Here is a 26758-nt window from a genome sequence, read left to right as displayed (position 1 = left end):
ATTTCGGGTTTTAATGTGAGCTGTGTTATACTTCCGTTCTTTCTCAATTGGTAGTGAAAGAAGCAGAGTCAACAAATATTTCCTGCATGGATACCCAGAGTCACCCCGGAGATACCCACTATAATTTCCCTCCTGTAACAGATGGCACACTCTTGAATTATCAAATACTCTGCTGTCATGCACACTACCTGGCCAGCTACATGTTTCTAAATACTAGTGTATAATCACAAATCCCCATAAGATTGATGGCAAAGCGGCCCTTTCGTGATCTATAGAGTTCCACATGATCACCTCCAGGGCTTATTATATTGATGTACGAACCATCAATACAACCTGGCATGCCAGCAATATTGAAGAAATTGGAGGCAAGGTCAGGAATGTCAGTTGGCTCTGGAAATTTTATGTAAGTCCGAGCTAGGGTACATAAAATGGTTGAGATACTTCTAACAATTTTACATACAGAGGCAGCAGACATCCCCAGGCAGTCAGCCATACATATCTGGAAGCTTGCTGTGGCAAAATAAATCATTGCTGTGAGGAGCTGGAGGTATGCTGGAATAATACAACCTGTAGACATGGCAAGAGAAAAATTATGTTAATTTCTCATCAAGAACAATTCCTGGGAATGAGAAATTAATGGGACTAGAATAATGTATCATTCAAGATAAAATCATTGTCTACAAGCAATTAAAGAAGTATGAAATATGCACCTGGGAACAAAGGTATACATACGTTGGTTTAGAGAAAAATGTTGAAGTCATGAGAAAAATGAGGAACAGAAGCAAGAAATAAAATACAATTTACTTTACCTCATCCATCCTTGGCTCTTGGCAAATCTGGTTTCACTTGACCAAGAAGGGTGTGAATGCACTCCTTTGACAGCCAGTACCTCCAAATGAACATCCTCCTCAGAGTAGGCAGCTAAAGGGTTTTGGTGATCCTTGACCAGTCTCCTTGGCAACCTTGCTTCATCAGCACGATCAGCATGTTGAAGGTGCACAAGAGCAAGAATTTCAGCCTAAAAAGAAATTCATCTTAAATCCTCCCTCACAAAAAATACTAGCAAAATTAATGTTAATGGCCGCAGACTTCATGGTTATAAGTGGAGTTCAAGTTAGGTTAGGTTAGCTTAGATTTGGTTAGGATAGGTTACATTACATTTTATACAATGTAGGTATATGTAGATATATAGGTTATGTAAGGTTAGATTAGGTTAGGCCTTACCTAAACCTAATCTAACCTAAAAATATGCTACTCTGACCTAACCTAACCTAACTATTAACATTTACTATTAACAGGTATGCCATATGATCAAAAATGGATCCCAAAAACTTATCCAAGTAATTATATTCTTTATATACGTATATAAAAAAGAGACGAGTAACAGGATATAACATTTATTAGGTTCACGCACTTGACAATACATATATATAAATAATTGTTATAATTGGTACACTTTTTTTTTTTTTTTTTTTTTTTTTTACATTACAAGGGCACTGGCCAAGGGCAAACACAGTGTTGGAAAAAAAAAAAATCCCGCTGGTTGCCAGGCCCTGTTAAAAGAAAAGTAGAAAGAGAAAAAACAGAAAAATCTAAAAGGAGGGTCCAGTTAACGTAAGAGGTGTCTTGACACTCCTCTTTGAAAGAGTTTAAGTCATAGGCAGGTGGAAATACAGACACAGGTAGAGAGTTCCAGAGTTTACCAGTGTAGGGAATGAAGGAGTGAAGATACTGGTTAACTCTTGCATTAGGAAGATGGACAGAATAGGGATGAGAAGAAGTAGAGAGTCTTGTGCAGCGAGGCCGCAGGAGGGGGAAGGCATGCAGTTAGCAAGTTCAGAAGAGCAGACAGCATGAAAACAGCGGTAGAAGACAGATAAAGATGCAACATTGCGGCGGTGACTTAAAGAATCAAGACAGTCAGTTAGAGGAGAAGAGTTGATAAGACGAAAAGCTTTAGATTCCACCTTGTTTAGTAAAGCTGTGTGTGGATCCCCCAGACATGAGAGCCATACTCCATACACGGGCGGATAAGGCCCTTGTACAGAGCAAGCAGCTGGGAGGGAGAGAAAATGGACGAAGACGCTATAGGACACCTAACTTCTTGGAAGCTGATTTAGCAAGAGTAGAGATGTGAAATTTCCAGTTTAGATTTTTAGTGAAGGATAGACCGAGTGTGTTTAATGTAGAGGAGAGGGAAGTTGAGTGTTATTGAAGAAGAGAGGATAGTTGTCTGGAAGGTTATGTCGAGTAGATAGTTGTAGAAATTGAGTTTTTGAGGCATTGAACAAAACCAGGTTTTCTCTGCCCCAATCAGAAACAAGTGAAAGATCAGAAGTTAGGCGTCCTATAGCATCTCGCCTTGAGTCATTTAATTGTTGTTGGGTTGGGCGTCTGTTGAACGCTGTTGAATAATGCAGGGTGGTATCATCAGCATAGGAGTGGATAGGGCATTGTTATCCACAATAGCACTCCAGGTGTTCCTCCAGGTCTCTTTCTGCACATCCTTCCCAGTTGTCGCCGTCTCTATACTTCAAGAAGTAGGGGGTGCGCTGCACCTTAGTTAGCACTGGCAGGCACCTCTGTCCCCAGGCACCGTCCATGAGACGGGCAGCGAGAGACGGCAACCTCTAGCTGCAAGAGGTCTTTGTCCAGAAGGTTATCCCAGGTTTCTAATTCCTCCTCCAGTTTTACAACGTGTAACACCGGCTGGCATCTAGGACTGTTCCTGAGCTTACCTTGTTGTTGCTTAGAAGCCTCTTCGCAGGTTAGCGCCGATGTTGAAGGCACCGTAGCAAGGTCACCCTCTGTGGCCTCCATGACGGTTGAAGTATTATTTGATTGGCTGGTAATAATTGGCACGGTTACTTCCAATGACACGTCAGTAGTGCCTGAAATGTTACACGGAGAAGCGACATGACGGGTACGTGGCGCGGCTACGAACGATTGTGTTATTCCTACTCCGATGGCACCCAGCAGGAGGCCACAGGTGAAGATAACGATGCCTGGAATCTTACAATCCAGGTTTAAAGTCCTTGACGGTCTTCTCACTTCGTCCATTTTCTCTTTCAATACGTTTCCACTTTCAATCCTAATCCGATCCATTGAAAGAAGCGTGTATATTCAGATCTTGTTAGGAGCGTGTCGGGAGATCCTTCTCGTGTGATGGCAAAGAGATAACAGGATGATTCATCGACAGGGTTGCCAGATTTTTCGGAGCAAAAGATGCCAAGTTGGTTCCAATAATGTGCCAAAGTCAATTAAATATATAGACATTATATATATATATATATATATATATATATATATATATATATAGAGAGAGAGAGAGAGAGAGAGAGAGAGAGAGAGAGAGCAAAACTCACTAAATAACTACTTGAATACTGTTACATAATTATATGCAAGACTGGCTATTGTAAAACGACCACAAAACGTATGGAGTATCTTATGCGGGCATTCCAATGATATGTTAAGTCCTTTTTTTTCATATATATTATCACATACTGATGTGCAAAGATATATTATGTTTGTCCATAATAAACTTCTACATAGGTATTCCATTCATGAAAGTTCAATGGTATTCCTAGAAAACACAAAATATTGCATATCTTCCTACTAAACATTAACTGTTCTTAGACTAGTAATGAAAGAATTAATCACAGCACAGTATTCATACAAAATAAAATATTGCATGTTTTCCTGCTTAATATTCATTGTTCTTAGACTAGCAATGAGAGAATTCATCACAGCACAGTATTCCTACAAAATGAAATATTGCATGTCTTCCTGCTTAACATTAATTGTTCTTAGACTAGTACAGGCAGATCATCCATCACAGCTCCACAGTATTTCAACAAAACACAAAGTCTTGCATATTTTCCTACTGAACATTGATCTTAGACTAGTTATGAAGGAATTCAATACAGTTCCACAGTATTCCTACAAAATAAAATACTGTTTGTCTTCCTACTTAACATTAATTGTTCTTAGACTGGTAATGGTAGATCATTCATCGCAGCTCATCAATATGCCTACATAACAAAATATTGAATGTCTGCCTACTTAGCTTACTGCATATTGCATATTTGTACTAAGTCTTGTACTTGTGTGATAGTGACTACTGTATATATCAATTAATAATCACAGCTAAACAATACTTTTTGTAATAAATAAATATATATATATATATATATATATATATATATATATATATATATATATATATATATATATATAGCAAATTTTAAGTCTGTCTACTTTACAATTTATAATACAATTTGTATAACATATTGTTTTTACATTAGAAATGATAAACAAATAAGTTATCACATTTCATCACTTATCATTCAACTAAAATGAAGATCACTGAAGTATCACAGCTCAGATATATTCACATAAATCTTCATCATCCATGTTACCAACATTTTTATTACTATAAATATCAGAGGTAAACAACTCCAGCATTTCTGGAGTTGGAACAAAATCCCGGCAACACAGATGGTAATAACGCTTAGTACTACATTAGGCGGGATCTTTAAATTTATAAAAATGTGAGAAAGTCTTATTAGTGATTGTCATCGAAAAATGCCAAAAAAAGTGCCAAGATGCCAACTCGATTTTTTGGATGCCAGACGCATTGAAAAAGTGCCAAATTTCTTGAATTTGGCACCAAATATGCCAATCTGGCAACCCTGTTCATCGATCGGCGGCGTGATTTTATAGCCTCGCTTGCACCCTTCTAGAACATTACGTCATTTCTATTTATAGACTAATTCCGAGAGATGCTTGAGAGAGAGAAAAAAAAAGTATAGGCTAATTGGCACCATTATCCCAGCCTCTCACGATATATCTTCACCAACCTACAGACGTCCCTGCGTCACGGTATACGTTCATTCGACGAGTTGCGGTCTATTAAATGTGCGGTACCTGTATCCCTCAGCCTCAGCCTCAGTAGTGCTCAGGCAGATCCTTACAGTTGCACTCGTTTTTCCCTCCCCCTCTGCGCATGCGTGAACGGCATACCAGTACCAGCCGTACGATTCGAAGTTAGTTTCCAACCTAACACGAAATGCTTTAGATTTCGAGCAATTTCAACAGAAACGGCGCATAAACTTCATATAATGCTCATTAAGTTTTTTTTTTTTTTTTTTCAATTTGGTGCAGTTTCTAGCTCATTAGTGAAGACTAAGTGTTGAATATTCAAGGTTAGATGAACTAGTATAACCAGTTAATTATTTGGTTTAGTAAACAACCGTATCCGACCTGTTCCTGTCTTTTTTCCATTTCGGGGAGGTGAGAAGCTTGTCAGAGCGGGGAGGGCGAACGGCCGGGTTCTATACCTTGTTTTATACGATACGACTTAGGACGCGACCGTTTCATGTACAGTACGCGGCGCAGTCGCTGGTAGCGGCCCAATTGTTGACTGTTGAATCGTAGCTCATTAACTCAGTTACCCTCAGTAGCTGTCTGAATTACGATTTACCTGTTCTCCACCTAAATATGGATACTTCCTATCCAATTACGCCTGATCGGCGCTTCACACCCTCAACCATCATCCTCTGCGCCTGACTCATCACACCCTCCCCACCCATCAACCCATACTCCTTGCTCCTCACATCCTCCCCCATCCATATAAGCCCTACGCCTGTCCCCCCACATCCTCCCCACCCATCAACCAAAACGCCTAGCAGCCTAGCCCCTCACATTCTCCCCACCTATTAACCCACATACCCCTCACTCTCCCCACCCATTAACCACTGTAAATTTCATGAGTAATATCATTAATATATAAAAGGAACAAGATAGTACCCAAGACACTGCCCTTAGGTACGTCATATTGAGTAGGTAGAGATGTATAGTAATAGAATTATTATTATTATTATTAAGAATTATTATTATTATTATTAAGAATTATTATTATTATTATTATTATTATTATATTTTTTTTTTTTTTTTTTTTAGCTCTGTGACAAGTAATTCTGAAACCTCTCATGAATATTTCCTGTGATTTTGTAATAATGTAATTTTCGTAATAATATTCCATGTATAACTGTATCAAAAGCTTTAGTGAAATCAATGAAGGTGCTTACTACTACTACTACTACTACTACCATCATAATGATTAATACTAATATTACACTGTACCACTGATTATACTATCATAACTTTTCCAATTTAATATGATTACTTCCTATGAAGTGTAACAGTTTTGTTGTTCTACCATTTATTTCCACTATTTACTATACTGTCCCTAAAATAACTAATGTCAATACTAAAGATATCACTATGACACACTACTATTACTACTACCTCTGCTACTACTACTACTACTACTACTACTACTACTACTACTACTACTACTACTACTACTACTACTACTACTACTACTACTACTACTACCACCACCACCACCACTACCACTACTACTACTACTACTACTACTACTACTACTACCTCTGCTACTGCTACTACTGCTACTGCTACTGCTACTACTACTACTACTACTACTACTACTACTACTACTACTACTACCACCACTGCTACCACCACCACCACCACCACCACCACCACCACCACCACCACCACTACTACTACTACTACTACTACTACTACTACTACTACTACTACTACTACTACTATCACAATGATTAATACTAGTACTATACTGTATTTCTTCTCTATATTTGCATACCTGGAGAGACCTATTTGGTTTTAATTTGCTTTTGTTTAGTTATTCATTAGTGTACTTAATTACTGATTTATATCACATTGTTTGCAACATATGGAAAATTTATTTAATTCTTTGTATGATGATAATGAAGTGTTCTCTTTAAACTTAGAATTTAGTGCTATAGAAAAACTGTCAGGTCAGCGAGATCCTAATTCTTTATCCAAATATTTCAATTTTGAGGATTATATATCAGCAACTAAATCATTATGTAACAATTACCTTAACATTATACATATCAACATTAGATCACTTCACAAACACTTTGATGTACTAAAATCTTTCCTTAATTGTTTACCAAAACCACCTGATATAATTGCTGTTACTGAGACATGGCTACAAGAACACACTAAACATCTTTATTTTTTGGATGGTTATGATTCATATCACTTAATAAGAACTGAAAGAGAACATGGAGGGATATCTATTTTTGCTAACAATATGTTACAAACAGAATTGTTAAACCCATTTTGCTTCATTAATGTAAACATTGAAATGTGTACTCTTAAACTTACATTAGGAGATTCAAATTATATAATTACTGTTCTTTACAGACCTAAGAGCAAACATGTAGGTGTCAATGAATTTACATCTGATATGAATGATATGCTGAATAATGACATCTTCAGACGTAACAAATCATTAATTATAGGAGACTTTAACATAAATTTATTGGAGCATTCTACCCACATTCCTACAAACTTTTCCTTAATACCATGCAAACACTAAATTATTTCCCCCACATATCCAGACCTACACGATTTCCGGATACTCCTGCTCTAGGTCAGCCCTCGCTACTAGATCAAATCTGGTCAAATTTCACACCTCACTCATTCTCAGGGATCCTTCACTGCTGTATATCTGACCACCTTCCCATTTTCATTAATATCAATCAGCAATCTAAACCCAACAAAAAAACAAGAGATAAAATTTAGAAATTTTAATGCCAATAATCATACTCTTTTTACCAATGAGCTACGCAAAATAAACTGGGAAGAACTGCTAACTATGGAAAATACTAACAACAACTTTAATCTATTTTATAAAAAAAACTATACGAATGTTATAATCAGAGTTTCCCAATTAAATCTAAATTTGTTACTGATAAAAGACTTAATAATGCCTGGCTTACAAGTGGAATACTAAAGTCCATTAAACATAAATGTAATTTATTTAAAATGTATAAGCTTGGAACAGTATCTCATGAGACTTTCAAACAATATAGAAACCATCTAACCCAAATTATCAGGACTGCAAAAATGAACCATTATTTCCAAGTTTTTACAAATTTCCGTAATAATACCAAAAAGATTTGGCAAGCAATTAATGAATTAAAAGGAAATACAAATAAAGCAAATAACAATAAGTCTTTGCATTATAATAATTCATTATTAACCGATTCTTCAGATATAGCAGAAGCCTTTAGTAGATATTTTTCCACTATTGCACCTGAACTTGACAGAAGACTTCCATATACAAACAAAGACCCGAAAGACTACCTTAAAGGTAACTTTCTAAATTCTATGTTGTGCCCTATTGTGACTACCTTTGATGTGACTAAAGTAATTCAGTCCCTAAATAACAAAACTCAGGTATTAATGATATATCACCCATTGTTATTAAAAGAAATGCTCAACTCTTCTCAATTCCTTTGACTATACTATTTAATCAATCAGTTGCAACTGGAACGTTTCCATCACTATTGAAGACTGCAAAATTACTCCTATCCACAAGTCTGGCCCCGATAACGACATTAAAAACTATAGACCAATATCACAACTTAACATTTTCTCTAAAATATTTGAAACGTTAATGAAGGTTTATTTAATTGATTATCTTGAAACTAAAAATATATTAAATTCTTCACAATATGGGTTTAGACGGAACTGCAGTACATTTAAAGCCTTAAACGCATTTTCTAATGATATACTTTCTGCAATTGACAAAAAATTCCATGTATTATCCATCTTTATAGATTTTGCTAAAGCTTTTGACACAGTTAATCATAAGATCCTTATTAACAAAATGCATCACTATGGAATCAGGGGCACATTACTTTCTTGGTTTAAGGATTACCTAACAGACAGACATCACTATGTTGTGTTTAGTGGTGAAAAATCACCTACTACCCCTGTAAACCTTGGTGTACCTCAAGGAAGCGTTCTAGGTCCAATTTTATTTCTGATATATATCAATGACATTTCTGATCTTTTCTCTGAAACTAAAAGCATCCTGTTTGCCGATGACATGACGCTTTACTTAACAGGTCCAAACCAAAATGAGCTTGTAGTGAATGCGAATCATGAACTTAAAAGACTTTACCAGTGGTGTCTATGTAACAGATTAACAATTAATACTGAAAAAACCTACTTTATGTTATTCACTACTACAAAAACACCTCATTTAATAAATTTAAAAATCAACAATGAAATTATTTCTAAAACAAATAGAATACGATTTCTTGGTGTCGATTATGATGATTCATTATTATTTAAACATCACATACATAATCTTACACAAAAAATATCAAGACACATTGCCTTACTATATCAAATAAAAGATATCATGCCTTCTAATGTACTAAAATTAATATACTATGCACACATTTATCCACTACTTACTTACTGTAATCCCATTTGGTGTACAACATACACCACCTATCTAACCCTTTAAGATTATTACTCAAAAAATAGTAAGAATTATTACTAACAGTGATTATTTAGCACATACTAATTCACTATTCAAAGAAACAAAAATCTTGAAACTGGATGATATAACAAAAATGGAAATAGCTAAACTTATGTATAAGAATAAGAATGAAATGCGTGACCTCCTCCCATCTCATAATTATACTACCCGTCACCGCAACAACCTTAGCTTTCCTATTCATCGTTTATCAAAATTTCAACATTCAACAACTTATTTGGGTCCTGTAACTTGGAATACTATTCCCAAAGAAATTCAAGACGCTCCTTCCCTCAACACATTCAAAAGCCGATTGAAACACAATATCATAATGACATATTAACTAACTCCTGTCCTGCCTCATTAAGCCAGCATATAAGTAAAACTCAATTCACTCCCAAATACTAGCTGAGATCCAACATGTTTGTAAAGCTAAACTATCCTACAAATGAATTATGTATATGAAATTATTAGTTAGTATATATATCTTAACATGTGTATGTCTGCTCATATATTGTATTTATATGTAAAATTGGAATGTCTGTATGTCTGTATACATGAACAAATTGTACACCTCCTATGAATAGTCATCCATTCTTTTTATTGTCTTAAGTAATAAACGAATCTTAATTATCTTTTGTGTAATATATGAATCTAATACTAGGATATTATATATAGTTATAATAATGTCATCATTACAGTAATAGATATTGTTGCCCCAGCCAGATTGTTTAATATTTTTAAGGATATTTTTTTCATGCCTAAAAAGCTATGCTTTATATAGGCTAGCTTTAGCTATATATGTACCTACAGTATATATTTTTACATGAAAGCAAATACATATTTGTATGTTTATATAGCTAATTGCTATAAATAAATGTTTCAAATGTTTAGATTTTTAAAAACCTTAGAAAATACGTTTAATGTAGGCATGGGTCTGTAATTACCTATCTCATCTTTGTGACCTTTCTTCTTATAGATAACAGGTTCGATAGATTTATTGAAATGAATAGCCGACGGTGTTGCTAAATGAGTTTTGCGGTTTTTGACAACAGGTAAAGCGATTTTGTGTATATTGTTGTTTTTGTTTTTAAGGAAATGAATTATATTGATTACATCTCTATCACCATTTAATGGTACTGCCACTGAATGTGGATATAATTACCTCAGAGCAAAGCATGTATAGTACTGTACGGTGCGATTCATTCGAACCAAAGAAAAATACGGTACCGTACCAGTAAATCATGCTCGTACCATACTAGTGCGCTAAAATATTGTACCGGAATTTTATACTTTATTTCGTACCATACATACAGGCTGCCACTCCACCCTTAATCCCCTGGGAAGGCTGAGATCTCACTGACCTGACATTAATATTAATGACTTTATCACTCCGCTCCAGGTCCCACGGGAGTGCCGCCACATATGTCCTCATTCACTTCATTAGTCCCCTGAATGACCTCATAAGCAGTATGATCAAAAGAAGACAAGATCTAACCGCGCTCTCCCACCCCGTGTACCTCTGACATCACGCGCCCCTCTAGCTGCTTCCCTCTGTAAAAATCTGTATGCCAGCCCATAATTATGTACCTGCACTCCTGGTACAAATATTATTTTCAAGGGCAATGAAAGGCATAATGAAGATTGATACACATTATATACATAATTATTTATGACAACACTAGATTTTATACATTAATAATTGTAAATGTATTGTACAGTTTTTATTTTAGTATTTTTTTCATCTTGCAACACTCCCCTCTCTTATTTGCAGTCATCAACCTGGCGTTGCAAATCCTCAACAGATGGACGTAGTTGCTCCTCTTCTGTAGCATCTCCCTCTGGGACCTCAACTTGTGCTTCTAAAATGTCTTGTATTAGTCGTTTCTGTCCTCTTTTCACAACTCTTGCCTCTCTTTCCCCACACACATCAGCAACTGTACGAATATATTGTTCGTATGAGAAAAATTTTTTCATTCATTACGAGGTTTTTCTATTACTACGCAGAATCTGGCGTGCATTTCTATTAACCCCTGATAACACTGCTTGAATCAATATTGTAGTACTCTTAAAGAGTATTAGAGTGCCCTCGTACTGTATAATAATGCGTTATGTACAGTAAATTATGTTCTCACCTTGTGTTGTCGGCAGCAGTTGTGTTGGTATGCACCTTCCTTTATCCTTACAAGGTGTTTTGGAACAGGCAGATTAAGGAGCTCATACTTAAGATTTCGTTCATATGCAATTGGCTCGAAATGTAAGCTACATATCACTGCTCTGTTTCCATTAATTGGGTCTTGTCTTTTACACAGACTAATCATTTTCTTCTTCACCTCATCATTCTTTGGAAATCTGTGGAAGGTGATTCCATTATTGTTTCTATAATTTGAATAGCACCCATACACTGCACAGCAATTAGGCATTACTGTAGATACAGTAGGTTATATCCTCACTTCCTTCTGTCCATGTGCATACACTGTGAGGCAGGGCAATAAACTGTGTGCAGGTGACCAGGTGTGCGGGTGTGCGCGTCAGGTCGTAAGGGGCGCGTGACATCACGGGTCAGGAATGTGGTCCATTTCCGGTTGACTGCGGTCAGACCTTGTCATCTTTTGATCATGGTTCGTCCGAATAAAGCAGTCGGTTATTCCCCAACGTAAAAGTCTGGGTGTAGAAGGGCCTCGGTTGGCGAGGATGGAAATATGAGACAGGCCTCGATTAGCGAGGACGGAAACACAAGGTGGGCCTCGATCAGCGAGGATGGAAACACAAACCGTGCTTCGACTAGCGAAGACAAATCCACTTCGATTAGTGGAGAAAGAAACCCTCAGCGTGCCTCATATAGCGAGGACAGACATACCAGACAGACCTCGAGCCACGAGGACAGAAGCGCTTCGTCAAGTGAAGACGAACTTGAAGATGAGTCTTCGAGTGATGAGACTCAGACACTGGACAAGGGTGGGAAGCACATTAAACACTTGAGAACAAGGAGTGAACATGGAGTCCACCACGGCAAATTAACAGATCAGAAACATTTCCGTAAGGGGCATGGCTCGAATGATACTTTACTTGAAACAGTACGGCTGATGCATGCCACACTCCCTAAGCTTCAAGCAGGGAGTGTTAAGAATTACTGGACCTTTAAGAGACAGTTCGAAGAATTTTATCTGGACTCAACCGTCTCAGACACGCACAAGTTCAATCGACTCTTTACTAGTTGTTCTGAGGAAGTGCAAGAGATGATAGAGCACTGTATGGCTTTACCAGCAAACCGAGGCCTTGAGGTGGCTTTAAAGATCCTGGATGAGAGGTTTGGGGATGAGAGAATGTGTATGAACCAGGCAAGAGAAGCAGTAATGAGAGGCCCAGTGATCTGGGAAAATGACTTTCAAGCCCTTTCCACATTGTGTGGACGTCTGACTTCTTATATCTCCTTTGCAGAAAATTTGGGCAAATTACATGAGGTAGATAATACACCAACAATAAGGGATATTCTGATGCGACTTGCCGAACCAATACAAGCGCGATGGTCGGCCCGATGGACGGGAAAAAGGAGCAAACGCACTCAGCCCATCAAGGATCTGCTCAGTTTCTTGACAAATGAAAAAGAGAATGGAAAATGCACTTATGCTAAAGGAACAGCATGGTATAACAACAAAGGGACTATGGGGAACAGAAAGGGAGACTCAACAAAAAACAACATGCACCCAAGGGAATGTTGCTACAGCTAACATGAAGCGGGAACAAAGGCATCATATTAGGCAACAGGTTCGAGAAACATCCATGGCTACTCACACTGAGTCACACACAGGTTATGGGGAAAGCCTCTGTGGTGACAATCATGGTCTACTGGCCTGTTCAACGTTTCGCCTCCTGCCTGTGGAACACCGTAGGCGAGTTGTGAAGGCACAAGGAAGATGTTTCATCTGTCTTAAGAACTCTCACCTGGCGAAGAATTGCAAGGCTAGGTCTTGTGATATAAACGATTGCAATGGAAAACACTCTCGGTGGCTCCATAGCCCAGCTCCTGTGGATCAGTCCCGAAGGAACCATGAACAACATGAAGAAAGCACAAATCTGATTCTGAAAGGTGAAGAACACAGAGAATGACTCGAGCAAGTGAGTTGGGTCGCACATATAGCAGAAAGAAGAGCAAAGGTGGCTCTACCTATCGTGCCAGTGGTTCTCACGTCTGACAAAGATACCAAAGGAAGGATAGAAGTTTATGCACTGCTAGATTCCGGCAGTACACGCTCCTTCTGCTCAAGGAAAATAGTACAACAACTGAAATTACAAGAAAGAAAGGAAAGGACCGTCATCTCTACTTTAATGCAAACTGAGCAGCGGGAATCCACCTATGTTACTCTTATGGTAACTGGCCTACACAGTAGGAGAACGAGCGCTATAAAGCTGACACGGGTTAGTGTCATTGAATCTTTTCCTAATAGTCTGACAGATTCAAGAGCTGAACCCATTCTTGCAGCCCACTGGTCTCATTTACAGGACTTGACGTATCTACAGAGACACGAAAAACATAAAGGACAGTTAACAGTGGAACTGTTAATTGGACAGGACTCTCCTGCGGCATTGACACCACTAGAAATCAGGAGAGGCCGAGATGGAGACCCATTTGCACTTAGAACCAGGTTAGGGTGGGCAATAAATGGCCCACTAGAGCTGACAGAACAAAGAGTTATGAACTTCAGTACTTTTGTAAAAGAGACGACTACAGCTGGTCTCCAAGAGCCCATATCAGAAGAAACAATAAGACAATTCTGGGAGGTAGATGACAGTGAAGATCCAGAAAAAACAGGGCTTTCAGTTGAGGACCAACGTGTCTTGACTTTATGGAAGGCTGAACAAGTCAAGATTGGAAACCATCACCAATTACCAATACCTTTCCGAGAAGATGAACCGTCCATGCCAGACAACATGCAAATGGTCCTCAGACGTCTCATGAGTTTGAGGATACGGCTGAGTCGTGATGAAGCCCTCAAAGGACGATATGTAAAGGAAATGGAAGAATTAATATTCAAGGGATATGCAGAGAAAGTTGCACAAGAAAAGGGCCCCCTTGGTAGGACATGGTATCTTCCACATCACCCAGTGTTCAATCCCAACAAACCTGAGAAAACACGCATTGTTTTTGACTGTGCTGCCAGATATGACGGAGCTGCACTGAATGAGCGAGTCATGCAAGGCCCGGACATGATCAACAGTCTGCTTGGCATCCTGATCCGCTTTCAAGAAGGAAGAGTAGCCATGTCTGCTGACATAGAGGCTATGTTCCATTAAGTTTTGGTGGATCCTAGAGATCGCGATGTCCTAAGATTCTTTTGGTGGCCACAAGGTAATTTCACGAAGCCACCATGCATGTATTGCATGACACGACATCTTTTTGGGGAAGTTTGGAGTCCTGCATGTGCTAATTTTTCTCTAAGGCAAACCCTGAAAGAAGGAGCAAAGACTGATAAAGCCAAGAGAAGCTTTTACGTGGATGACCTTTTAATGTCCATAGATTCAGCAGATGAAGCAATTCAGAGTGCACAGGAATTACAGAATTGCCTAAGAAGGGGAGGTTTTCATCTCACCAAGTGGATGACCAATTCAAAAATGGTCATGGCTGAAATACCTCAGCAGGAAAGAAGCACACGAATGAGAGACATTGCCCTAGCAAAGGACAAATTACCAGTTGACAGGGCACTTGGAGTGCTATGGAGTCTAGAAGATGATTGTTTAAAAATTGCAGTATCCAAGCCAAATAAGCCAAACACGGAGAGGTATGTTGAGTTCTGTGAGCTCTATCTTCGATCCACCAGGCTTCATGACACCTTTCACTGTCAGGGCAAAAATTATGTTCCAGGACGAAGTACGACGAAAACAAGGCTGGGACCAGAAACTGACAAAGGAAAATGAAGAGAAATGGACAGCATGGTTAAAGGAGCTCAATGCGATGAACAACTTTCGTATTGAACGCTGCATATTTCCATCGCAATTCAAACGCTTAGTGAATGCCAAACTTCATCATTTCTGTGATGCATCATCAAAGGCCTATGTGGCTGTATCATACCTGAGGCTGCTAGATGAATCTGGACTTGTGCATAACAGTTTTATCATGGCACGCACACGATTAGCACCCATTAAGACAACTTCCATACCCAGATTAGAGTTGTGTGCTGCAGTCTTAGCGGTTAGCTCCGATGCTAAACTAGGAAGGGAAGTCTCAATTCCAGTTACGTCGTCAGTATTTTGGACAGACAGTAGGATTGTCTTACAGTACATAGCCAGCCCTACCAGAAGGTTCCATACCTTTGTGGCTAACAGACTAGGAACTATACATAGATTGTCATTACCTCACCAGTGGCGACATGTGTGCTCGGAAGACAATTCAGCAGATGATGCTACCAGAGGACTCACAGCACGGGAGCTCATAGTAGGAGGAAGATGGAAAGGCGGACCAGGCTTTCTGTATCAATCAGAACTCTCATGGCCACCAATGTTCAGTCATAGCTATGATATTGAAGGAGATCCAGAAGTCAGGAAGGAGATCACTTTTCTAGCGGTAGAAACCCAAGACAATGGTGCAGTTGACAAGCTCCTTTTACGGTATTCGTCCTGGTACACCTTACAGAGAGCAGTAGCGTGGCTCCGCGCAGATTTACAGAGTGGATCATGAAAGGACGCCCCAACATTGCAGGATCTCGCCTTGAGGCAACGGAGTTCAGGGCCGCCAGAACAGCTATCATATGCTACATTCAGCATATTCACTTCAAAGAAGCTATTCAAGTCCTCAAGGTGGGCAAGTTTACTAAGTCCAGTCCCCTCTACCATCTGGAGCCGGCGCTTGATGGACAGGGCATTCTCAGAATAGGTGGACGTCGCTTGGAATCAGATGGTGGAGAATCACCACAGGGCCCTGTGCTACTGCCTAAAGATCACCCAATGACATCCCTGATTGTACAAGACACACATGTGTTTTTGGCCAGACATTCAGGCCGGGGCATACCTTAGCAAGCCTGCGGAGACATTACTGGGTGGTTGCTGGTCAGCCCCTGGTTGATCGTATCTTACGGAGATGCTTCCTATGCTGCAGAGTCAACAGCAAATCACTGACACAACGTCAAGGCGAATTACCCACAGAACGCATCACTGCAGGGAAGCCCCCATTCTCTTACACAGGAGTAGACTGTTTTGGTCCTTTCCTGGTTACTTGCTTGCGGCGAACAGTAAAGCGCTTTGGGTGCATCTTTACTTGCCTTAGCACCAGGGCAGTACATATAGAGGTCCTATCTTCCCTTGATGCGGACGCATTCCTCAATGCCCTTGTGCGCTTTATTGCCAGACGCGGGACACCAACAAAGTTGTTCTCCGACAAGGGTACAAACTTTCAGAGGGCAAACAAGGATCTTCAGATGGCCATCCGGCAGTGGGATGCACATGCCAAGCTGCAAGAGACATTACGAAGGCGTGAAATCGAGTGGATCTTTCAACCTCCTACGGCTTCACACATGGGTGGTGTTTGGGAACGCCAGATCCGCTCCATAAGGAAGATTCTATCCTCCATCATTGGCTCACAGAAAATCGATGACGAGAGACTGCATACATTGTTCTGTGAGGTCGAGGCTACGCTTAATAGTCGTCCATTAACAGCCGCACCTAGCTCTGCATTGGAACCGGAGGCTCTTACACCAGATCATCTCCTGCGTGTTGGCTCTGGCACCCATCTGCCTATAAAGGATATGTCCTTTGAAGAATCCTTCCGCCGCCGTTGGATCCATGCACAAGCTCTTGCGGATAGATTCTGGAAGCGCTGGAGCGCGGAGTATCTTCACACTCTCAGGATGCGCCAACGCCAAATTGCTCCTTCTCGCAATCTTCAGGTTGGTGATCTGGTCCTTGTAATGGACCCATACCTTCCCAGAAACCAGTGGCGCCTTGGCCGGATCACTCAAACCCTCCCCGGGGTAGACGGGCTGGTTCGTAGGGTTCGCCTCCGTACCAGCTCTGGGGAACTCCTTCGTCCTATTGTCAAACTCTGTCTTCTAGGGGGCATTGTCTCGGCTCCCTCGGCAACATCGTGTACTGTATGATGTGTCTTTTGTTTTGATTGGTTGCAACGCCCTGCGTCCAACCAAAGGGGGGAGTGTAGTCGTCAGTTGTGGTGCCTCACACTGTGATGTGAGGCTGCTGGCGATAGAGGATGCTAAGTAATAAGAGAATAGTTAATTATCATAATTTGTAGTATTAAGGACATATGAACATTAGTAAATATAACAGTAAGTAACAGTAGTGAAGATGTACGGAGGTTAACTTAGATGCAGAGAGGTAGTGAGAGGGTTGTTTATGTGCAAAGACTGATGACGCTGCGCATAGGATAGATAAGGACACAGAGGATCGCTACTGATTCTGCAGGGGATGAAGAAATAGGTCGCATGTGGTGTGCCCCAGCTGCCTCTGAAGGAGGCAGATTCTGTCTGGTCATCAGTGAGAGAGGTGTTGCATTCCGCCCTCTGATTTCTCCATACATCTTATTCTGTCCAACGCCGATCCTCATTGTTGTAAGTGTTATGTCATAGTTCATTTGATATTTGCTACTCAGCTGAGAATTATTAAGTGAATGGCTATTACACTGTGAGTTACAATACACGTATTATTGCCTTTGTGTCATTGTTCATGATACTGATTTGTTCATGATTCATGTTACTTATCTCTGTGTCAATGATTATGTATAAATAGGGCATTAAGAATTTTTTGGTACATTATTTGGTACCTGATTGGTCAGAAGTGCTTGGACTTACCAGCTTGGAGTTAGTAGGCAATGGGGGAATACCTCCAATTCAAGTTAAATATTGCCATCATGTAGCTACTGGCAGGTACTTACAGTAGCAAAGAGCAGCATGCTGCCTACTCTGAAGGATTGTAATCAAGAATCTAAGGAGCAAACCCAGCAAGCTGAAAACTTGTGCACCAAACACAAACAAGGAATGAAGAGTTCCAACAAAGAGTCTATCCAAGTGAAGCCAGTGGCTACAGATGTCACTGAACTCACTATGGTTGCTAACACCTGCAACATCCTTGAGGAAGAAGAACACAGGGGCTGGCGAACCTGCTTCAGCTGGCTCTTCAGGCTGTTCCGGAGGAGGCGAGGGCGCCACTCCAAGAAACACCTTGATAGTCATGATGTGGCAGCCCAACAGTCTGCGGCATGTGTGATGTCATTAGTTAATGACGTGGAGGATGAAAAGGAAGTAGTGAAACAAGAGAAAAGCCTCACAAAAATGTTAAGTAATGACCTCCTATTGTGCGTCATGGATGTAGCAGAGGAACAGCACGAATATATGGAGGCTAAGAGCGTAGAGGGAAGGGTTGTGGAGGAACAACGGGAGGGTAGGCCTGTCTTGAGCTGGGCTGAAGAAGTGACCCAGGCAGAAGAGCAAGGCCTGGATGTGTTTGCTCCAGTTAGTGATGCCCTTCTTGATGTACTGCATCACTTTGCTCCTGCCACACTGACTCACAGCAAAGTGGCCATCTCTGAGCACAGCCATGCGAGGAATTCAGCAAATACCACGACACCCGCAGCACGGCGAAGGGCACGCAGGAAGGTGCTAGCGGCCCTAAGAGCAAAAAGTGAGGCTTCCACAAGGAATGACAAAAACATGATTATTGATGCTGCAACAACTTGCAAAATGTGTGCCTCATTGGAGGAAGAAGATGCTGCTGCCAACACAAGTAGCTGCAAAATTAACCCCATCCCAGAAGCGAAGGGCACATAGGAAGGCAGCAGCAGCTGAAAGAGCAATAAAAGTTAAAATTGAGCCTCAATCAACATATGCCACGATCACTGCAGTTGCAGAAACATCAGCTGTAACTCCAGTAACTCCTTACAAAACAAGCTTGCAACCAGAAGAAGAGACTGCTGCAGTAGCAGCAATGACTTGCGAAACAACCACCTCAGCAGAGGAACAAGGAGCTGCAGCCAATGTGGCATTGTACTGGATGAACATGTCCCAAAGGTGAAGGGCACGCAGAAAGGCAGCTAAAATTTACCCCATTAGTCAGTGAATGCCACAGCCACTGTTGATGTAGCAATGGCAGCCACAGCCACAGTGATTCCTGACAAGAGGAACGCCTCAGGAAAGGAAAAAGGTGCAGCATAGACAGGCGAGACAGAACCTCAACAAAGGAAAAAGTTACCACACCAACGAGCGCATTACAAACCTCAGCGAAGGAAAAGGGTGCTGCACCAACAAGAAAGACAAGCACCTCAGCAGAGAAAAAGGGTGCAGCACCAATGAGCGCCTCAGCAAATGAAAAGGGTATCACATCGATGAGTGCCTCAATGGAGAAACAGAGTAATGCACAAACAAACGAGTCGACCCCCTAAGTGGACGAAAAGGGTGCCACACTGACAAATGAATTGAGTCCCTCAGCAGAGGAAAAGAATATCACACCAATCAGCGGAGGTAAAGGTACCACACCAATGGTGTGGGAGAAAAGGGTGTCGCACCAACAAGCGAGATGAGCCCCTTGGCAAATGAAAAGGGTGGTGCCACACCAATGAGCGAGATGAGCCCCTCATCGAATGAAAAGGATGATGCTGCACCAACGAGCTAGATGACCCCCTCAGCGGAGGAAAAGCGTGCCTCACCAATCAGCACCTCTGCGGAGGAAAAGGGCGCCTCACCAATCAGCACCTCTGCGGAGGAAAAGGGCGCCTCACCAATGAGCGAGACAAGCCCCTCAGCAAAGGAAAAGGGTACCTCACCAATGAGTGCCTTTGCGGAGGAAAAGGGTGTCGCACCGAGTGCTCCTGTGAAGGAAAAGGGTGCTGCACTAACCGGCAAATCAGCGAAGGAAAAGGGTGTCACTTTAACAAACCGCTCAGCAGAGAAAAAGGGTGCCACACCAAGTGCCTCTGTGGAGGAAAAGGGTGCCACACCAAGTGCCTCTGTGGAGGAAAAGGGTGCCACACCAACAAGTGCCTCTGTGGAGGAAAAGGGTGCTGCACCAACAAGCGCCCTGTGGAGGAAAAGGGTGCCACACCAACAAGTGCCTCTATGAGGAAAAGGGTGCTGCACCAACAAGTGCCCTGTGGAGGAAAAGGGTGCCACACCAAGCTCCTCTGTGGAGGAAAAGGGTGCCGCACCAACAAGCACCTCTGTGGAGGAAAAGGTTGCCACACCAACAAGCCCCTCAGCAAAGGAAAAGGGTGCCACACCAAGTGCCTCTGTGGAGGAAAAGGGTGCCACACCAAAAAGTGCCTCTGTGGAGGAAAAGGGTGCCTCACCAACAAGTGCCTCTGGAGGAAAAGGGTGCCACACCAACAAGTCCCTCTAATGAGGAAAAGGATGCCACACCAACAAGTGCCTCTGGAGGAAAAGGGTGCCACACCAACAAGTGCCTCTGGAGGAAAATGGTGCCACACCAACAAGTGCCTCTGGAGGAAAAGGGTGCCACACCAACAAGTGCCTCTAATGAGAAAAAGGGTGCCACACCAACAAGTGCCTCTGGAGGAAAAGGGTGCCACACCAACAAGTCCCTCTAATGAGGAAAAGGGTGCCACACCAACAAGTGCCTCTGGAGGAAAAGGATGCCACACCAACAAGTCCCTCTAATGAGGAAAAGGGTGCCACACCAACAAGTGCCTCCATGGAAGAAAAGGGTGCCACACCAACAAGTGCCTCAGTGGAGGAAAAGGGTGCCACACCAACAAGTGCCTCTGTGGAGGAAAGGGTGCCTCACCAACAAGCCCCTCTAATGAGGAAAAGGGTGCCACACCAACAAATGCCTCTGTGGAGGAAAAGGGTGCCACACCAACAAGTGCCTCTGTGGAGGAAAAGGGTGCCACACCAACAAGTGCCTCTGTGGAGGAAAGGATGCCACACCAACAAGCCCCTCAACAGAGGAAAAGGGTGCCACACCAATAAGTGCCTGTGGAGGAAAAGGGTGCCTCACCAACAAGCCCCTCAACAGAGGAAAAGGGTGCCACACCAACAAGTGCCTGTGGAGGAAAAGGGTGCCACACCAACAAGCCCCTCAGTGAAGGAAAAGGGTACCACACCAACAAGCCCCTCAGTGAAGGAAAAGGGTGCCACACCAACAAGCCCCTCAGTGAAGGAAAAGGGTGCCACACCAACAAGCCCCTCAGTGAAGGAAAAGGGTGCCACACCAACAAGCCCCTCAGTGAAGGAAAAGGGTGCCACACCAACAAGCCCCTCAGTGAAGGAAAAGGGTGCCACACCAACAAGCCCCTCAGTGAAGGAAAAGGGTGCCACACCAACAAGCCCCTCAGTGAAGGAAAAGGGTGCCACACCAACAAGCCCCTCAGTGAAGGAAAAGGGTGCCACACCAACAAGCCCCTCAGTGAAGGAAAAGGGTGCCACACCAACAAGCCCCTCAGTGAAGGAAAAGGGTGCCACACCAACAAGCCCCTCAGTGAAGGAAAAGGGTGCCACACCAACAAGCCCCTCAGTGAAGGAAAAGGGTGCCACACCAACAAGCCCCTCAGTGAAGGAAAAGGGTGCCACACCAACAAGCCCCTCAGTGAAGGAAAAGGGTGCCACACCAACAAGCCCCTCAGTGAAGGAAAAGGGTGCCACACCAACAAGCCCCTCAGTGAAGGAAAAGGGTGCCACACCAACAAGCCCCTCAGTGAAGGAAAAGGGTGCCACACCAACAAGCCCCTCAGTGAAGGAAAAGGGTGCCACACCAACAAGCCCCTCAGTGAAGGAAAAGGGTGCCACACCAACAAGCCCCTCAGTGAAGGAAAAGGGTGCCACACCAACAAGCCCCTCAGTGAAGGAAAAGGGTGCCACACCAACAAGCCCCTCAGTGAAGGAAAAGGGTGCCACACCAACAAGCCCCTCAGTGAAGGAAAAGGGTGCCACACCAACAAGCCCCTCAGTGAAGGAAAAGGGTGCCACACCAACAAGCCCCTCAGTGAAGGAAAAGGGTGCCACACCAACAAGCCCCTCAGTGAAGGAAAAGGGTGCCACACCAACAAGCCCCTCAGTGAAGGAAAAGGGTGCCACACCAACAAGCCCCTCAGTGAAGGAAAAGGGTGCCACACCAACAAGCCCTCAGTGAAGGAAAAGGGTGCCACACCAACAAGCCCCTGTGAAGGAAAAGGGTGCCACACCAACAAGCCCCTCAGTGAAGGAAAAGGGTGCCACACCAACAAGCCCCTCAGTGAAGGAAAAGGGTGCCACACCAACAAGCCCCTCAGTGAAGGAAAAGGGTGCCACACCAACAAGCCCCTCAGTGAAGGAAAAGGGTGCCACACCAACAAGCCCCTCAGTGAAGGAAAAGGGTGCCACACCAACAAGCCCCTCAGTGAAGGAAAAGGGTGCCACACCAACAAGCCCCTCAGTGAAGGAAAAGGGTGCCACACCAACAAGCCCCTCAGTGAAGGAAAAGGGTGCCACACCAACAAGCCCCTCAGTGAAGGAAAAGGGTGCCACACCAACAAGCCCCTCAGTGAAGGAAAAGGGTGCCACACCAACAAGCCCCTCAGTGAAGGAAAAGGGTGCCACACCAACAAGCCCCTCAGTGAAGGAAAAGGGTGCCACACCAACAAGCCCCTCAGTGAAGGAAAAGGGTGCCACACCAACAAGCCCCTCAGTGAAGGAAAAGGGTGCCACACCAACAAGCCCCTCAGTGAAGGAAAAGGGTGCCACACCAACAAGCCCCTCAGTGAAGGAAAAGGGTGCCACACCAACAAGCCCCTCAGTGAAGGAAAAGGGTGCCACACCAACAAGCCCCTCAGTGAAGGAAAAGGGTGCCACACCAACAAGCCCCTCAGTGAAGGAAAAGGGTGCCACACCAACAAGCCCCTCAGTGAAGGAAAAGGGTGCCACACCAACAAGCCCCTCAGTGAAGGAAAAGGGTGCCACACCAACAAGCCCCTCAGTGAAGGAAAAGGGTGCCACACCAACAAGCCCCTCAGTGAAGGAAAAGGGTGCCACACCAACAAGCCCCTCAGTGAAGGAAAAGGGTGCCACACCAACAAGCCCCTCAGTGAAGGAAAAGGGTGCCACACCAACAAGCCCCTCAGTGAAGGAAAAGGGTGCCACACCAACAAGCCCCTCAGTGAAGGAAAAGGGTGCCACACCAACAAGCCCCTCAGTGAAGGAAAAGGGTGCCACACCAACAAGCCCCTCAGTGAAGGAAAAGGGTGCCACACCAACAAGCCCCTCAGTGAAGGAAAAGGGCCACACCAACAAGCCCCTGCCACACCAACAAGCCCCTCAGTGAAGGAAAAGGGCCACACCAACAAGCCCCTCAGTGAAGGAAAAGGGTGCCACACCAACAAGCCCCTCAGTGAAGGAAAAGGGTGCCACACCAACAAGCCCCTCAGTGAAGGAAAAGGGTGCCACACCAACAAGCCCCTCAGTGAAGGAAAAGGGTGCCACACCAACAAGCCCCTCAGTGAAGGAAAAGGGTGCCACACCAACAAGCCCCTCAGTGAAGGAAAAGGGTGCCACACCAACAAGCCCCTCAGTGAAGGAAAAGGGTGCCACACCAACAAGCCCCTCAGTGAAGGAAAAGGGTGCCACACCAACAAGCCCCTCAGTGAAGGAAAAGGGTGCCACACCAACAAGCCCCTCAGTGAAGGAAAAGGGTGCCACACCAACAAGCCCCTCAGTGAAGGAAAAGGGTGCCACACCAACAAGCCCCTCAGTGAAGGAAAAGGGTGCCACACCAACAAGCCCCTCAGTGAAGGAAAAGGGTGCCACACCAACAAGCCCCTCAGTGAAGGAAAAGGGTGCCACACCAACAAGCCCCTCAGTGAAGGAAAAGGGTGCCACACCAACAAGCCCCTCAGTGAAGGAAAAGGGTGCCACACCAACAAGCCCCTCAGTGAAGGAAAAGGGTGCCACACCAACAAGCCCCTCAGTGAAGGAAAAGGGTGCCACACCAACAAGCCCCTCAGTGAAGGAAAAGGGTGCCACACCAACAAGCCCCTCAGTGAAGGAAAAGGGTGCCACACCAACAAGCCCCTCAGTGAAGGAAAAGGGTGCCACACCAACAAGCCCCTCAGTGAAGGAAAAGGGTGCCACACCAACAAGCCCCTCAGTGAAGGAAAAGGGTGCCACACCAACAAGCCCCTCAGTGAAGGAAAAGGGTGCCACACCAACAAGCCCCTCAGTGAAGGAAAAGGTGAAGGAAAAGGGTGCCACACCAACAAGCCCCTCAGTGAAGGAAAAGGGTGCCACACCAACAAGCCCCTCAGTGAAGGAAAAGGGTGCCACACCAACAAGCCCCTCAGTGAAGGAAAAGGGTGCCACACCAACAAGCCCCTCAGTGAAGGAAAAGGGTGCCACACCAACAAGCCCCTCAGTGAAGGAAAAGGGTGCCACACCAACAAGCCCCTCAGTGAAGGAAAAGGGTGCCACACCAACAAGCCCCTCAGTGAAGGAAAAGGGTGCCACACCAACAAGCCCCTCAGTGAAGGAAAAGGGTGCCACACCAACAAGCCCCTCAGTGAAGGAAAAGGGTGCCACACCAACAAGCCCCTCAGTGAAGGAAAAGGGTGCCACACCAACAAGCCCCTCAGTGAAGGAAAAGGGTGCCACACCAACAAGCCCCTCAGTGAAGGAAAAGAGTGCCACACCAACAAGCCCCTCAGTGAAGGAAAAGGGTGCCACACCAACAAGCCCCTCAGTGAAGGAAAAGGGTGCCACACCAACAAGCCCCTCAGTGAAGGAAAAGGGTGCCACACCAACAAGCCCCTCAGTGAAGGAAAAGAGTGCCACACCAACAAGCCCCTCAGTGAAGGAAAAGGGTGCCACACCAACAAGCCCCTCAGTGAAGGAAAAGGGTGCCACACCAACAAGCCCCTCAGTGAAGGAAAAGGGTGCCACACCAACAAGCCCCTCAGTGAAGGAAAAGGGTGCCACACCAACAAGCCCCTCAGTGAAGGAAAAGGGTGCCACACCAACAAGCCCCTCAGTGAAGGAAAAGGGTGCCACACCAACAAGCCCCTCAGTGAAGGAAAAGGGTGCCACACCAACAAGCCCCTCAGTGAAGGAAAAGAGTGCCACACCAACAAGCCCCTCAGTGAAGGAAAAGAGTGCCACACCAACAAGCCCCTCAGTGAAGGAAAAGGGTGCCACACCAACAAGCCCCTCAGTGAAGGAAAAGGGTGCCACACCAACAAGCCCCTCAGTGAAGGAAAAGAGTGCCACCCCAACAAGCCCCTCAGTGAAGGAAAAGGGTGCCACACCAACAAGCCCCACAGTGAAGGAAAAGCGAATGAAATATGAAAAAAATATAATAGGCAAAGATAATGCAATGCAAAAAAAGAAGACAAAGAACCATCACAAAACTAAAAAGTAAAGCAGATAAAGGCAAAATCTAATGACACAGTACAAACAAGAACAATTATAGCACTCAAAAGAAATAAGTGTATAGCTACAAGACACAAAAACAATGAAAGAAAACAAGAAGACAAAACTAATAACACCATAAAGAAAACAAGAAAAAAGAAAATTAAACAAAAATTAAACTTAAAAAAAATAAGATAATACATAACAGAGAGCTAAAAAGATGACTGTCGAGATCCAAATTATGTTCTAAATGTGAGTGTCTGCACCAACAAGCGCCTTTATGGAGGAAAAGGGTGCCACACCAACAAGTGCCTCTGTGGAGCACGACTGGCCTGTCTCCACAACCCACAATTATAGAGGTCTTGAGAATGAGTCTGGGGAGGATGGCAGGAAGGAGTAAGGAGAGAGGACAGGCAAGCAGGCAAGGTAGGGAGGGATGTCAAGATGGAAGAGGAAAACAAAAGAAGGAAAAATGGAAGGATGATGATAAAGGAAAGGAGGAAAAACATAATGAAAGGAAAGAAAAGGGAGAGAAAGGAGATAGAAAGAATGGAAATGAAGAGGGAAGGGAGTATAAGAAGTGACACGAAGGAAGGAAAAAGGATTAATGAAAGGAAGAGGGAGCAAGCAAGGAAAGAGGAAATAAAAAAGGAGAGGAGAATAGATTGAAAAGGAAAGTAGACAAATAAAAGAATTGAAGAAAGCAAAGAAGTATGATTAGAAGGGAAAAGAAAGGGATTTAAAATGAAGGAATGCATAAGAACAAAAAAAAGAAAACAAAGGAAAATGAAGGAACGTACAGAGGCAAACAAAAAAAAAACAATTCCAAATGAATGAGTGTAGAAAGAAGTTGAAAAATAAGAAATGGAAGGAAACAAGAACAAGACATGAATATAAAAGAAGGAAATAGGAAAGGAAGGAGAGAAGGGAAAAAATGGAAGGAAAAGAAGACAAGTAAATTAATTCATGAAAACAAAGGCAGGAAAAGAAAACAAAGACCGAGGCAAGGGCAGTGAAG

General features: G+C 43.3%; 4 protein-coding genes across 4 annotated transcripts; 3 read left to right on the top strand and 1 right to left on the bottom strand.

The window, feature by feature from the left end:
* Positions 1-2331: 2331 nt before the first annotated feature.
* On the bottom strand, positions 2332-3193 carry LOC123511291. The gene is made up of 2 exons (XM_045267050.1): positions 2739-3193; positions 2332-2634 (listed from the first exon to the last, which is right to left on the bottom strand). The coding sequence occupies exons 1-2, from the start codon at positions 3103-3105 to the stop codon at positions 2564-2566; spliced, it is 438 nt and encodes a 145-aa protein (XP_045122985.1). The 5' UTR covers positions 3106-3193; the 3' UTR covers positions 2332-2563.
* Positions 3194-13144: 9951 nt separating this feature from the next.
* LOC123511084 lies at positions 13145-13522 on the top strand. Its single transcript, XM_045266698.1, has one exon. It carries the CDS (start codon positions 13145-13147, stop codon positions 13520-13522), a length of 378 nt encoding a protein of 125 aa, XP_045122633.1.
* A 1672-nt stretch (positions 13523-15194) lies between these two features.
* Positions 15195-16088, top strand: LOC123511083. The gene has a single exon (XM_045266697.1). It carries the CDS (start codon positions 15195-15197, stop codon positions 16086-16088), a length of 894 nt encoding a protein of 297 aa, XP_045122632.1.
* On the top strand, positions 16085-17502 carry LOC123511082. The gene is made up of 2 exons (XM_045266696.1): positions 16085-16330; positions 16399-17502. Exons 1-2 carry the CDS (start codon positions 16085-16087, stop codon positions 17500-17502), a joined length of 1350 nt encoding a protein of 449 aa, XP_045122631.1.
* Positions 17503-26758: the final 9256 nt, after the last annotated feature.

Source organism: Portunus trituberculatus, chromosome 31 (genome assembly GCF_017591435.1).
Source record: "Portunus trituberculatus isolate SZX2019 chromosome 31, ASM1759143v1, whole genome shotgun sequence".
NCBI lineage: Eukaryota > Metazoa > Arthropoda > Malacostraca > Decapoda > Portunidae > Portunus > Portunus trituberculatus.
This window is presented reverse-complemented; position numbering and strand designations above follow the sequence as displayed.